The following is a 15,508-nucleotide window of genomic DNA, read 5'->3' on the forward strand; positions in this document are numbered from 1 at the left end:
CTTTCAAGCATGTCCGTGTTGCCTGATTTGTAAAATGCCTACAATTAATGCAAAATATAATTCAGAACCTGGATTACTCACTACATGCCTACAATATAAAGCAGACAAACTGAACATAAGTTTTTAAATAACCTAAGGTTTACCACTGCTGTTTTATTCATTCTGGGAAATGAACCCAGGATGATAAGATAATTGAGCTATCTCCAATATTTTTAACATTTCCATTACAAGAATATACTTTTTTTTTCATCACCCCTTGACAGTGGTAGTACTTTACTGACTAGTCATTAGGCCATATACAAATACAAAATGTAAAACACAGAATAGTAATAAGACCACTATGTTAAAAATAGAATAAAAGAAATAAGCATGAGAAAATTGGCATAATTTGGTACAGACATATCTGTTTCCAAAAAGCAAGGCAAACGAGAAGAACAAAATCTGTTCGGGGCACATATTCAAACTTTCAGTCCATATTAACACCATATTTTTCTTAAGAAGAGAAAGGTTAGAATGGAACATGAATTGTTCTCTCGTGCTTAATACCCCATGCACTTTGCAAAGAAGTAGTTATATAAACTAAAAATAAGACTATAGTATCACAAGACAGTTGAGTAATAAGCACGGGAAGTTAATGTGCCCAAATAAGAACAAGATACAAGGGCTTGCAGGCAGAGGACAGATCAGCATCTTCCTTCATTATTTACCAATCAGTGGTTCTACAGAGAGATAATGTTTCCCACATTCCTTTAAGAACTAAGAGACAGGCTTTGGGACAATTATAAACAATGCTATGGTAAACATGGAAGATTGGCTAAATCAAAGGCTATTCTGTTTGGCATGTGGGACGCATGTAGCAAAAATATGCTACCCAATGTAAGGAAGGACAATGTTGCCTTGCTCAAAGGAACTAGTACTGTAGTTTTAAATGAATTAATAGAGGATAAGCAACTTTGTATCACAATAATGCTCAAATTTACAAAGGAGTTTTAGTTCTTAGAAATCCACCTTAGGTGTCTTTCTCCTTGTTGCATCCTGAAATATTCATTCAACAGAAACTGTTAAAATACATTAATATATAGCATTAGAAGTAGCTGAAACCAACACCTTCTAATTATTTAAAAATCTTGATCCCGAATTTATTTGTCACTTGGTACTATCACAGGAAATGATCTGTTTTCAATTATTCTTAATTAGACGATCCAGAGAAATACTTCCTATTACTCAAAGACTACAATACTATATACCGTTGTGCTCATAAGTTTACATACCCTGGCAGAATTTATGATTTCTTGGCCATTTTTCAGAGAATATGAATGATAACACAAAAACTTTTCTTTCACTCATGCTTAGTGGTTGGCTGAAGCCATTTATTATCAATCAACTGTGTTTACTCTTTTTAAATCATAATGACAAGAGAAAATACCCAAATGACCCTGATCAAAGTTTACATACCCTGGTGATTTTGGCCTGACAACATGCACACAGGTTGGCACAAAGGGGTTTGAATGGCTATTAAAGGTAACCATCCTCACCTGTGATCTGTTTGCTTGTAATAAGTGTGTTAAAAGGTCAATGAGTTCCTGGACTCCTGACAGACCCTTGCATCTTTCATCCAGTGCTGCACTGACGTTTCTGGCTTCTGAGTCATGGGGAAGGCAAAAGAATTGTCAAAGGATCTGCGGGAAAAGGTAGTTGAACTGTACACAACAGGAAAGGGATATAAAAAGATATCCAAGGAATTGAGAATGCCAATCAGCAGTGTTCAAACACTAATCAAGAAGTGGAAAATGAGGGGTTCTGTTGAAACCAAACCACGGTCAGGTAGACCAACTAAAATGTCAGCCACAACTGCCAGGAAAATTGTTCAGGATGCAAAGAAAAACCCACAAATAACTTCAGGTAAAATACAGAACTCTCAGAAAACATGTGGTGTGGCTGTTTCAAGATGCACAACAAGGAGGCACTGGAAGAAAGATGGGCTGCATGGTCGAGTCGCCAGTAGAAAGCCATTACTATGCAAATGCCACAAAATATCCCACTTACAATATGCTAAACAGCACAGGGACAAGCCTCAAACCTTCTGGCACAAAGTCATTTGGAGTGATGAGACCAAAATTGAGCTTTTGGGCCACAACCATAAACGCTACATTTGGAGAGGAGTCAACAAGGCCTATGATGAAAAGTACACCATTCCTACTGTGAAACACGGAGATAGATCGCTGATGTTTTGGGGATGGGTGTGCTACAAAGGCACAGGACATTTGGTCAGAATTGATGGCAAGATGAATGCAGTATGTTATCAAAAGATACTGGAGGAAAATTTGTATTCATCAGCCTGGAAGCTGAGCATGGGACGTACTTGGACATTCCAACATGACAATGATCCTAAACACAAGGCCAAGTCGATCTTTCATTGGCTACAGCAGTATAAAGTGAAGGTTCTGGAGTGGCCATCTCAGTCTCCTGACCTCAATATCATTGAGCCACTCTGGGGAGATCTCAAACATGCAGTTCATGTAAGACAGCCCAAGAATTTACAGGAGGCTTTTTGCCAGGAAGAATGGGCAGCTTTACCATCTGAGAAGATAAAGAGCCTCATCCACACATACCACAAAAGACTTCAAGCTGTCATTGATGTTAAAGGGGACAATATACCGTATTAAGAACTGCGGTATGTAAACTTTTGATCAGGGTCATTTGGGTAGTTTCTGTTGTCATTATGATTTAAAAAGAATAAACACAGTTGATTGATAATAAATGGCTTCAGCCAACCACTAATCATGAGTGAAAGAAAAGTTTTTGCGTTATCATTCATATTCTCTGAAAAATGGCCAAGAAATCATAAATTCTGCCAGGGTACGTAAACTTATGAGCATAATTGTAGCTATTCCCTTCTTAACCGATACTAAACAATATTTTGAAGATTCCCTCTGTAGCAGATTATCTTTAATTAGAAAAATGCTGGTAAGAAATCATGAAACAGTTATTAATGAACGATAACACTGCTTGTTCCCCCTTAACATTTTGTGATAGAGAAACAATGAATATATAATGAAACTCTCATCTAGAAGAACCTTAACTCCAAGAAAGTGAACCCAGTTAAATCTGTAAGAACTAGGATAAGGAAATTTCACTGATCCAGAAATGTAACATGCTAAAAAAAATAAAGAGGGCTTAAGCCAAATAAAAATATCACTATGATTCTGTAGAATTCCAGAATGTTTTGTTTACTTCTGGACAATGCTGAATCTTTTCTGGCTTTTCAGGTTTGGTCCAGCAGTTTCTAGAAGTAACTCCTTGGAAGTACAATTGCTTTCTGGTATTCCAGACATTGCATTATGAATAAAACAGGCATGTTTTAGGGTCGGATCACAGACTTAGCATGGTCTGGAATGAAACAGAGGGTTTTCCAGATCAATGAATTCTGCACCCATTCTAATATCCAGTATCCTCCCATATTAATGCTGCCATTATTTAATCAACAATCCATTATTCCACTCATTACCAAGTATTAGAGGATCAGTAAGATATATTTTCGCAATTTAGAATAAAAGAACTATTGACAGAATCACCTATATTCAGAGCTAGAAGCATTTCAAGAAATTCTAGCACCACAAGAAATCAAGCTATTTCATCTATCCTTCATTTGATTAAGATATACAACATTAATCACTGTTGATCTGAAAAAACAAAATTATTTTATAATTTTAAAAAAACTGAATGAGTGATATAACTATTACCTGAAAAAGAGTCATGCCATCGTCGCTCAGAATGGATCTGGGTGGTGTAATAACTACAATAAAAACAATATTTTCATTAGGGAACAAGATGAAGGAAACAAAGGTGGTTTAGGAAAGGTCTAGGCACAATGGAAGTGAGGTATATGTCTCACAACCTTATATATAAATACAGTGTATGGCTTGTAAAACTCATTTTCTCCAAATCAATAGTAACAACAGATCCAGAATGTTATCTGTAAAAATTATAAAACATAAATCTGAACTTACACAAATAAAATGATATATCTGGATTTACAAGGAGACTTTTCACAAATGCCCTCAGAGCACCAACTGTTAAATAAAGCAAAAAAAATGGTTTAGTATGAGCTGCACATACATTATGAGCATCATTTTCTTTGATGATACATTTTAAAGAGAATACCAACTTAGTCTTATCTCAAAGACTGACACAGTAGAAAGCAGAAACTTTAAATTACCACCATCTTTACTGAGTTCACCCTTTGATTCCAGCATTTATGTGGAACATCTTGCTTCTATATTTAAAATGTCCTTCTCCATCCTTAGAAGCTGGTGAAATGTTAGCTATCTTTCAACTATAAAAATTCTATTCTTGCAGGCAAGAATTAAAACTGGTTAATTACACAAGCTCTTCCATTTGCCCACCCCAAACTGACAGGGTTTTTTGTATGATTTCTGTCTTATAATAATAAATTATCTAAGATCTCTTGCCTTCAGAAACAGCTGAAGCAGCACTGCTTACCTGAGAAATATATAAGGAAAATATTTACCAGCAGAGACTGGGAACTGCCATGATGATAATGAGAGATGGTACAAAGAACATGACTACTTCTAAGTGGAGGCAATGGCCAAACCATTCAAAAGCAAAAAGTAATACAGCGAAGATGCAGTACTGTATATTTATGTTCTCCCAAATCAGCACATATAAAAATTGCAGATCCAGCTAAATATCCAGATAAGCCCTCTATATAATTTATATAGCACGAAAAGTTGGTGCTTTAAATTATCAGACACTAGGATTGACTGCCTCAGAGGCTGGTGGGTTTCATCATTAGACTGTCAAAATTCCAACCGATGCCCTAATTAAATCATGAGCAAATTTATAAGCAAAGAACGGATAATCATTTATTAATATTGCTATAGCAATAAATTTGCATAAAGTAGGAATGGAGTCTCTAGATTCCTTTCCAAGTCTATGATTCTAAGCCAGATCTCCTATCTGATATATTTCACCTAACCTAACTCAACCTGTCAAGTGGTGGGACTTATCTCTGGGGGGGGATGAGTCTGCCTACTGAGATGAGGTGGACCGGTTGCTTTCGTGGTGTGGAAACAATAACTTGGTCCTCAACACCAATAAGACCAAGGAGCTTATAGTGGATTATAGAAGGAACAGATCTGACATCCAGCCCTTGCTTATCAATGGAGACCGAGTGGAGTAAATGGCCAGTTTTAAGTTTCTGGGTGTTACCCTAAAAGAGGACCTGACCTGGGGTGCCCACATTGCAGCTCTGGTCAAAAGGGCCCAGCAGAGACTACTCAGAAAACAACAACTGAATGAAAAACTGCTGGTGACCTTCTACCACTGCACCATAGAGAGCATCTTAACTTACTGCACCTCTGTATGGTTTGCCAATTGTACAGTGGCAGATAGGAAAGCACTCCAGAAGGTTAATGTCATTGCCCAGAAGATCATTGGTTGCCCTCTCCCCTCTTTGGAAGAGCTTTATAGCTCCCGCTGACTTAAGAAAGTTCAAAATATTCTCAAAGATCCATCTCATCCTGGGAACCCTTTTTTTTAACTATTACCATCTGGCAGACGGTACAGAATAATAAAAACAAGGACAAATGGGCTGAAAAACAGCTTCTATCCCAGGGCAGTAGTTCTTTTGAATTCTACTGTATAGTGCAGTGTGGTGTCGGGGGTTTCTGGTTCAATGTGTGAAGGGTGAAGGATGTGTGTTTGTGTTTATTTTCATGGTCACGGTCATGATGTGCACTGAAGATGGGGTTTGATTTTGGTGTACGAGGTGCAATGACAATAAAGTAAACTAAACACCCTGAAATAAGAAAACAGAAACATTAAATTTACCTACTCACAATAGGCTGGGGAAGGTCAGCAAGTGGTTGGGGGAGTGAACAATTTCAGGGGTTTTAAGAGTAGACAGGAAAATCAATACAGTATTAGATAAAGATGTGGCAGGATACAGGGGGCGGGCCACGTTCAGGGAACACAGACTTGGTGTTTGGTGCCAGTTCCATATTCCAGTCCCCTGAACTTAGTTACAGACTCTGGCCAGATCTCCAGAGTCATGGACTTTTAACTGCTGAGGACAATTGTGAACCTCCCAGGCCAGGGGCCCCTAACCTTTTGGGCATCAGGGACCAGTTCCATGGGAGAGATATTTTTTTTATGGACTGGAGGGGGGCATGGTTTTGCATGCTTGTTTGTGTGGTCTGGTTTCTGGCATGCCACGGACCAGTGTTGGTCCTTGGACCGGGGGTTGGGGACCTCTGTCCTAGGCTCTGGAAGGAGCTTGGGATTATCCCTGAAGGCTCCATGCACAGGTTAACTTAAGCCTTAGTCACTGCTTGGAATGAAAAGGTAGCTGGGCCTTTGTATCATATTATGCCTATGTGCCCTTTCCTCCACTGCGGATCCTGGCGTTCCTCCTGGATTATGGAAGAGCTGAGAAATCTTTGTGCTGCAAACCAATTGCCTCTTTTCCTGGATCAAGAGGCTCTGCCCATGGACATTCATTGTCACCTGCAGAACAGACTATTGAATAGACTAGGGAACAAGCTGTCCCTGAGGCTACCCTTGAAGAGTATCCAGAAAAATGAAGTTGAACCGAATGGAGCATATCCTGTGGGCAAATGTGGCATTTTACCTTTGCGACACAAACCATACGGACTCCCAAAAGACTTGCATGTGCAATTCCAGCTGTTGTTTGTCACCCATGAAGGGCACAGGATACTTAAAAGACCACAACTCTGTGGTGGTCTCTACCTGCTGTATTAGATCCAGCAGCAGAGGTATTTTTGGAGTCCAATCAAGTAAAGAATATCATCAAGTTTCATACCTGAGAGGGATTAATCGTTCAATGGGAAAGAGGGACATCTCTTTGGGTGCATATCCTACTTTGCAGTTAAAAAGTCCTAGATTTTGGCTATTTAAAGGTGCAAGGAATCTGGTTTTCCTCTTGACCCCCAGCACATTGAAGCAGAGTGATTGATTCACATTCTTTCCAGTATTTCCAATTCTTTTTTGGGCTCTGGCTGAAACTACGCTAGACCAACACCCTGTTTGTTCAATGGGCTCATCTGGGCATAACTAATGCCGTGGTAAGTGGTCTGAAAAAGAAGCCAGCAGGCAGTTGTAGGAAACACATTCTGTTTAGAAAACAATCTCAGCTATCTTCCATACAACTCAGTCTTCCATTCAACAAACTTTTAAAATAGCAGTAAAATAAAGCAGCTAGAGACGTGTAAATCTTTTTAAGTCACAAACGTTAGCTTGATAGCCAGGCACTGATTATTTATATAAAGCAGTAGATGGGAGATAAGATGTATTCCTACCTGTTTCACTAGGGTGAAAGAAACCTTGCAAAATGTGACGATCTGGGAAGTAAACACGTAGTACCACCTGGTTGAAGGCAAAGAATCAGGCATCTACTCACATAAACAGAAATATTAGTTTCATGCACTTTTGAATAATACCAGCCCATTTTCAAAAACCTGCTCCTTTTCATGAATGGCAATGTAGCTTGCTGAGATTATATATGTAGTTTTCAGGAGCCTTTTTAGAACGGTGGAAATCAACCCACACAGATGTTTTAAAACAAACTGCAACATAGAAAACTCATACTTGCACCACTCAGGGATAGCAATGCTCAGCTGAAGTAGCAGAGATGGAAGGAAAAGTGTAAGTGTAAATTCAAATCTTATCCTTACTAGAAATTAATTAGGTAATTTCTGGAGTTGATCAAGAAGGTTATACTTTAAAAGCATTGTATAAGTGCTAAGTATTCTCACTTCATTTTAGCAACAGAACTCTTGTATCTCACACCAAAAGGACAAAGAACATGCAGAACAAAACATGCAAGAAATCTGTCCACTGTCCTGCTTTAAAAATTCTTTCATGGGGAATCCTAAAACAAGACAACACTTACTGCTATTCAGTGAATATTCCAGTTCTTCCAATTCATGTAAAAAGAAGGGAAAACAGTAGTGGAAGATTTTTTTTTCCACAGGGCCACAAAAAAGTTTACCTTTGGATAACGCTCCAATTTCTTCTTCATTTGAGCTTCTTGCTGTGCTTTTGTCATCAAGGGAACTTCTTCTAAACACCTCCTAAGAAGAGACAAGGCTTAGCAGACTGCTATAAGTAGAGATCAACTCAACCCTGTTCTGCTACTTAATCATCAATTTAACTTCTGTATCTATTCATGCTGATATGAACCTTTTGCTATCATTAACCTAGCACACTAAAGCTTATTCTTCAAAAGACAGGTGCAATTTGTATCCTGCAAAACCTGCACAAAGTCATTTTAACGAAAACATCTTGTTCCATTTTCTTAAATATATATCAGACAATTAATTTTGAAATACTGGAAATAAACAACCATATTTTTATAGAGCATACCTATGCCCTACAAGTAATGACTGCATCAGTATTTATTGATTAATAACAAACTATTATAATGCATCACAGAATATATTATAAAAGTTGGAATTGCCATAAAAGTTGAATCTCTGTTGTTGTCTTATTTTAGAAAATTATTGTCCATGTCACTATAATGTATACACAATTTATCGATTTTTATGTCAACCTATAAAAGAAAAATGTCAATGAAGAGGTAAATTTAATCTTATATACAGCATAATGCAACAAAATCCTATCCTACAATATCAAAAAGAACTGTTGAAAGTTAAGACAGATATAATTAATTTGGCATTTAAAATATTGATTCAAGACAGATAAATATAAAGTATTTATTATGAATGGAGAACTGACAGTGAGCTTATAAATACAACTTCGCAACGCTTCTCAGTCAGAGGTCTTCCAGATGGGTAGTCCTTAACTCAGAATTCCAGCCAGCATGGTCACTGCTGAAATATTTGAGAGTTTAGGCTCATGCATCTAGAAAGTGACCAGTTTGGGAAGGTTTCTTTTAGACATATTTATAGAAATTAATTTATAGCCTATCATGTTTTGCAGAAGTGAAAGAAAAACAGTCTACAAGACATATGAATATTTAGAAAGTGTGAGTAGTACCTGTGTGCTTACAGAGTTTTAGTAAAAGCTAGAAGAAAACAATAAAACTATATCTTCTGCAATTTAGCACACTGTCTTTGCTCATATTAACAAAAGTGCTTTCATTCTATGTTATTTGTTTATCCCACTTTTTTTGTTCAGGAGCTCTAGGTAGTATACTCAAAATCCTCTGCTCCCACTTTTATTCAAAAGCATCCTGTGAGGTAGATTGAGATGAAAGAGTGATTAGTCTCAGGTTACCCACTGCCTTTCTTCAGCTGTGGGTGGACTTGCACAGAGTTTTCACTGGCACCAATGCAATATCCTAATCACTATTTTCAATGGGGCACCCTATGCTATCTCCAACATACAATGTGAAGTATTGTATTATTTTGAAATATTCTCTAGGAATTCTCTATAATCTCTTGCATCTATCAACAATTGGACAACCTCTGTCCCCTGTGACATTTCTTCCTTGTATATAGTCCCATTATATGGAAACTTTCTAGATTCTTTCACCTGCAGATGAAGAGTCCAGATTTCAAACCAGGAATATCACAATTCAGAGGACACAGATATTCTGACTTAAAAGTAGCTTGGACTTGCTTTTCGGATTAACACTTGTGAAGACTTGCTCTATGATCAAAGGGAACTAAAAGCGTACACTGTCATATAAACAAAGAAGCCATGAGCTTTGTTGACCATCCATCCGTCCTTTTTCCAGTGTTTATAATAGATGCCTCTAAGCAGATGACAATGTAAAAAAAAACTTCCAAGCAATTTTGAGATCTAGATGTATTGGCTGGAATTCCTAGGAACTAGAAAAAACTAAGAAAATCCTAGTCCAAAGAATCTTCAGCATCGTCGCAAAGAACAGAAATTGTCATCCACATATATTTGTCAAGACTTTAAAAACAAAAATGTGTGTGGCTAAAAAAACCTGTTTTACTTAAAAAGTTAAGTTACAAATTACGAAGGAAATTAAAGTCTACTATCTAAATAAGATATTTACAGTACAGAAGTGGGTTTATCTTCTACTCCTGAGTCTACATTCTTTCTTTCTTTGAAGTACATGATACTTTAATGTCTCAACAATCATGTTTAAGAAAATACTGCATTGATGTTAGTTTCTTTAGCATTTAGAGAGAATCCAGTAGTACCTTTTCTAACTAATTTTATGTCATTAACAAACATATGTTTTTATATGATAGAATAAAATTATATTTTCAATAAACAATAATGGTTGTAGTTGTTGAGATCTATTGAGATTACCTGAAACTTTTTAATGCAAGTCCAGAAAACTCCTGCTAAATGGTGCTGTTAAAGCCTTGGTTTTCATTTTGGAAAACTGGCTTATATGTAACCTGCAATTTGCATAACTGACCTGTATTCCCATTCCCTCTACTCCAATTTAAATCCTACATCAGTGTAAGCGTTCTATGCATCTAAGGAAATAAGTGTGGCTCAGAAAGCTTATGCCTTTTAATACAGTTTGTTAATCAAAATAGGTGCTATTAGTCTAATAGGTGCTATTAGACTTGGCCTGGTTTTGTTTTTTTTGTTTGTTATCATAGATTAACTAATATAGCTTTCCTCCTACAAAGTTAGTATTTGGAGAAAAGCATAGTTTCTCTCTAGGCAGATAAGCATTCAACTGGAAGCAAAAGCTCCAAGAATATGAAGAACATTAAGTACAAATGGGAAGTAAATCCTGAGCATGTTCATTGTTTAGGATTCTGTCAGAATCAGAGAACCAATCCATATTATTTACACATTGGCCATAACAAATGATTACTTAACTACTAGTGAAAAATAAATTTACCTTTCATTCTGGAGCTGGGCCAAACGTATTCTCACATCATCTATTGTAACCTCAAAGAACTCATCAGGGAGATCTTGTGAATCAGAATCTGATGGCTCTTGAAGATCAGGATGGCACACAATTGGCTCTCGCTCCAAATGCTGTAGAGTGAATATAAATTAAAGCTTGATGCTTGAATCCATCAAGGCACAGAATTCACATAGCACAAGGAATATAATCTTTGCACTTAGAAAAATGTGAGTTTTGTGGTAATCCCCCAACATTTCTGAGCAATATATTTAAATTTTTCTATTTACATACGTAACTTCATAACTGACCTATGCTATCATCTTTCCTAATGTAAATTCCTACCCTACTTTTCATAGAGTATGTACTCAACCTTTTTATACCTACCGCCCACTTTTGTATCTCTGTTAGTAATGAAGTTTTCTCTAACCACCCACTGGTTCCATAGTAATGGTGATTTATAAAGTTGGGGACAAAACCCCTACCACCCACCATGAAAGCTGGAACGCCTACTAGTGGGCGATAGGGACCAGGTTGACTACAACTGGTGTACATTATATAAAACAGCACCACAGGTGATATTCAGCAGGTTCTGACCAGTTCTGGAGAACCGGTAGCAGAAATTTTGAGTAGTTCGGAATGCCACCTCTGTCTGGCCCTGCCCCTATCTATTCTCTGCCTCTCGAGTCCCAGGTGATCGGCTGGGTCTTCTTTTGTTGCCCTGCACAGGAGAATGGAGCTGGAAAGCAGGTTAATGGGGTGGGGAGGGAATGGGGATTTTGCAGTATCCGTTCCCTGCCACGCTCACCAAGCCATGCCCACAGAACCGGTAGTAAAAAAAAATGAATCCCACCACTGACTTACAGCACCATCTTTAGAATTCATGTTTGACTACAATCTGTTAATCTAGGTTAGAGATATATCATACGTCCTTCTCAGGCAGAGAGCTCTGATTCTAGGGGTTTTTAAAAATGCTACTTTTTATATCCGTATTATACAAACTCTTTTGAATTAGATCTGTAAACAAAGAGTCACCATGTTTTAGCTGGATCTTTCTGGTGTCATCTAGTGATTAGCTGAAATTTTATAGCCTGGATATAGTAATCCTATGTAAGTAAGCAGGTTATTTAAAAATGGAAGTAAGAACTTTTTATTGGAAAACACTGAGTGCTAGTTCTTCCAAACATTTATAATTGATACTTTTAAAAACTTGGAAAGATTATTTAATGAATACAAATAACCACGCCATCCAAACAGTAATACAGAGAGTTTATTTATTATGTTGTTTGATTTGGGAGCTTTAGCAACTCTCAAAAAACCCAGTTGTTTCAAATAAACTAGAAAAGGCTTTTATGGAAATTAAGCAGCAACTTAACATTATCAACAATTTTAAAAAGATTAAAATAAAATTGGATGATAAACAAGCTATTTGGAACTTATCCAGGGTAGTTCTTTTAATATAAAATCTACATTAGTTTTACATTAAAAATTAAAAAATACTGCACTTTCCAATGAATGTTCCAAAAAGATTGGCTATCTTTTATTCTTCTTATATTGGAGATGCAAAACATTCAAAGGAATATATTATAGCATTGTAATTTTTTTTGGTTTTTTATGGCATTATTATTATATTGATGTACTATTTTTATTCACATTTTTTTTCTTTTCTTTTTCTTTTTTAAAATTTTTTCTATTTAGTTTTTAAAATCTTAATGAATGGTTTGGAATGAAATTAGTAAATTTTATTTTCAACAGTTATTTGCTGTATAGTACTATAATCTTTTATTATTATTATTATTTTTAAAACTAGCAAATGTATCTCAATACAGCCTGAAACAATATATCACTTATCCTTGTGTAAACATAGATTTACCCATGGAAAGTAGTCAATCAGATGGATAAACCTGCTGTAGAAAATCTAGACTCAGGAAAGACTAAACAGTATAGAAAGTACTGTACAGAAGTGGCTAGGAAAGAAGAAAAGACTGTTTCCTCGGCACTGACTGACTAAAATGCACACACTGGTGTAGTTACACAATAAAATCTACTAAATGAAACTGTCCTGTAGTACGAGTCAAGTTTCCATTTGGTACATGAAACTTATGCACGGGCTAAGTTCTGCTAGTTCTGCTAGACTGAAGTAAATACTGTGCAATGAAACTTGGCTGACACATTATGAATCCAGAGCTATAAAGCGATGGCACCAGTTGGTCTGTATGGTTAATAGGCTGCTTTGAAAACTAGCATCTTTGACCATCAATGATCTGCCCGGCCTGGCCTGGCCCCAGACTCCGTGAGCTTGGGATAGTCCTATTTTTAGTCCCCCTTACCCCCACATTTGGATGTCTCTAGCATACCCTGTTTTTGCTCACTTCCCACCCATCTTCTGTCCTATCATCCTGCCTTCTCTCCAGCAACACCACCCCTCCCACCCTGAACAAGCCCTCTGGGAATAGAAGGAGCCTCTCTCAATTATCAGTAGAGACAACACAAATTACAAGGCAAGATTTCCTCTATTTGTGGGCATGGGAGGGTAATTTGGAAAGTTAAAAGAGTGAGGTTGCGTGGGTGGACCCTCAGCTACTTTTAGAAATTTGAGGAGAGTCAGATCTAACTAGAGGGTGAAGGAGCCTGATTGTAGCTTTCCCTGGGCAGAAAGCACAAGGAGTACCCACGAGCTGCCAATCTGTCCTTTCACAATGACTACTGTCGCCTCACGTTTAGAGACTGGGCTGCAGCGTAAATGATCAACCGTCTTGAACCGAGAGTCATGGACTACTCCTCCTGGATTAGAAGAAAGAGTGTTGACAACTTCACAAACCCGAGTAATTTGTCACCTGCCCCCATTAAATATAAACGGGAGTTGAGGATCTAATTATTTGAACAGAATGGATAATGGGTGGCGGTGGTGATGTTATGGGACTGCATGATAGTCCCTAACAATTTCTATTAATGCCTGATAAATAAATTTCCCACAACTTCTGATAGATTCTCCATAAGACCAAATAATTAATCCAGAACCAAATGCCATCAACTATCTTCCACTAGATATTTTTTATTTATTATAGCAATAGCAAAGATTAGCAAACTAAAGTAGGTAAAGTAAGGAACTCACAAGGAATAGCAAATATAGTAATTGACACAAATGAATGTTTAGCTTAAAAAAATTAACCATGAGAGTGAAATTTCAGCTTTAGAGGCAGGTATCTCATTCATATAACCAGTTTATTTTATGTTCTCTTTTTCTTCTTCCAGCTGGTCTTCTATGCCCCACATAAAACTTATTATACAAGTTATACCGTATGCCTGAAAACTGAAATTTCTATCACATCAATATAATTATCCTGAAAAATATTGCCTAGAACTTTCAAATTGTAATTGGCACTGAATGTAGCTTGGAAGACAGGGCTTTCAAATAGAAAGCATTAAACTGTTAACTCTCCTCATAACAGCTAAGACTTCTGAAGTGAGTTCCAGAAGGGCTATGTCTAGAAACAAGTAATTGACTTGAGGGTGAAAACAATGCAACACATTCCTCTCTACTATTAAACAAACCCAAGACACTGGCAACATCCCACTTGGCTAGGGCTTGCTGCCCAACGCTGAAGACAAAAGCACTGGTCCTCTTGTATCAAAGCTTTTCTAGTAGACCACCAATACAAAATCAATTGCCAGATCAGCACTCTGTTTCAGATATGGAGCTACAGACTGATGAATGAATAATAGTTCAGTTTCCACAATGCAGTTCTTAAAAGCAATTCTCCAATTACAGATTCCAAAGGAGGAGGACAAGCAACAGCTACACAATACATATAACACGGACTGGTGACAGAATGATTTGAGGGATAATCTCTTTGAACTAGACAGTTCTTCCATTCCAGGAATTACAGCACAAGGCAGTTAAAGGAAAGATAAACATAAACATACTTGTCTTTTTCACCTATTTTGGTTTTTACTCCCAAACTCAACCTATGACAGAATCTTCCACTCTAGGATTATTATAGTGCTGTGGTCAAGCCACTCAAAGCTATCTATTACCCATCTAAATGTTACTGTGCTGCAGAACTGAAAGGTGAGGGGCATGCTACAACTTCCAAAAAACATGTCGGATAAGACCGAAACCTCCCGCATTGCAAATTTCTCTGATCTCTAGGGGAAGGGGGGGGGGTGTTGAAGCTACCTTCTAACAATTAAAAAGTTTTGACATCAAATTCAAAGCATAGCTTGTCTGTGAAGCAGTCCTAGCCCAGAAGTGGAGGGATGCCGGCAGATTTTATCCAGCTTCTTCCATCAAATTAAAACAAAAACAAAAAACCCACACACAGGCACAACATTAATGGGAATATTTTTTTTTTTGCTAAAATGGACCTTTGATGTTTAAAAATAATTTGTTTTGTTTTGTTTTCCCCCCTTCTCTTCCCACCCCCCACTAAAAAGGGACAAAAAGCAGATGCCATGTGGCCAGCCCCATTCTAGGGCTGCTGATGAGAGCAAGAGAAGGGAATGGAAGGAATGGAGGAGGGAATGCAACGTAATCAATCAGCGGCAAAGGCACCCAAGATCAAAGAGCCTGAAAGCAGCAGTCAAAGTCACACATTGTTTAAAATGAGGGAGGGAGGGAAGGCTCCAGCAGAACCTGCTGCCACTCTAAAGACAGAACTC

General features: G+C 37.5%; 1 protein-coding gene across 3 annotated transcripts in view; it reads right to left on the minus strand.

Moving 5' to 3' along the window:
• Positions 1 to 15,508, minus strand: part of ASPSCR1 (ASPSCR1 tether for SLC2A4, UBX domain containing) — a 100,067-nt gene that overhangs the window by 22,169 nt on the left and 62,390 nt on the right. For all 3 annotated transcript variants that reach the window (XR_015747688.1, XM_026667338.2, XM_087955928.1), the window contains exons 8-12: positions 10,841 to 10,980; positions 8,033 to 8,114; positions 7,341 to 7,407; positions 4,011 to 4,073; positions 3,744 to 3,796 (exon numbers count right to left, since the gene is read on the minus strand). Coding sequence is in view for 2 of the 3 variants with exons in the window: in XM_026667338.2 (XP_026523123.2) it covers positions 3,744 to 3,796; positions 4,011 to 4,073; positions 7,341 to 7,407; positions 8,033 to 8,114; positions 10,841 to 10,980 (405 nt within the window). In the remaining variant the exon portion in view is untranslated. The remainder of the gene's footprint in view (positions 1 to 3,743; positions 3,797 to 4,010; positions 4,074 to 7,340; positions 7,408 to 8,032; positions 8,115 to 10,840; positions 10,981 to 15,508) is intronic.

Source organism: Notechis scutatus, chromosome 2, assembly GCF_049901735.1.
Source record: "Notechis scutatus isolate UNSWTSFEM ecotype Mainland chromosome 2, rNotScu1.2, whole genome shotgun sequence".
Lineage (NCBI taxonomy): Eukaryota > Metazoa > Chordata > Lepidosauria > Squamata > Elapidae > Notechis > Notechis scutatus.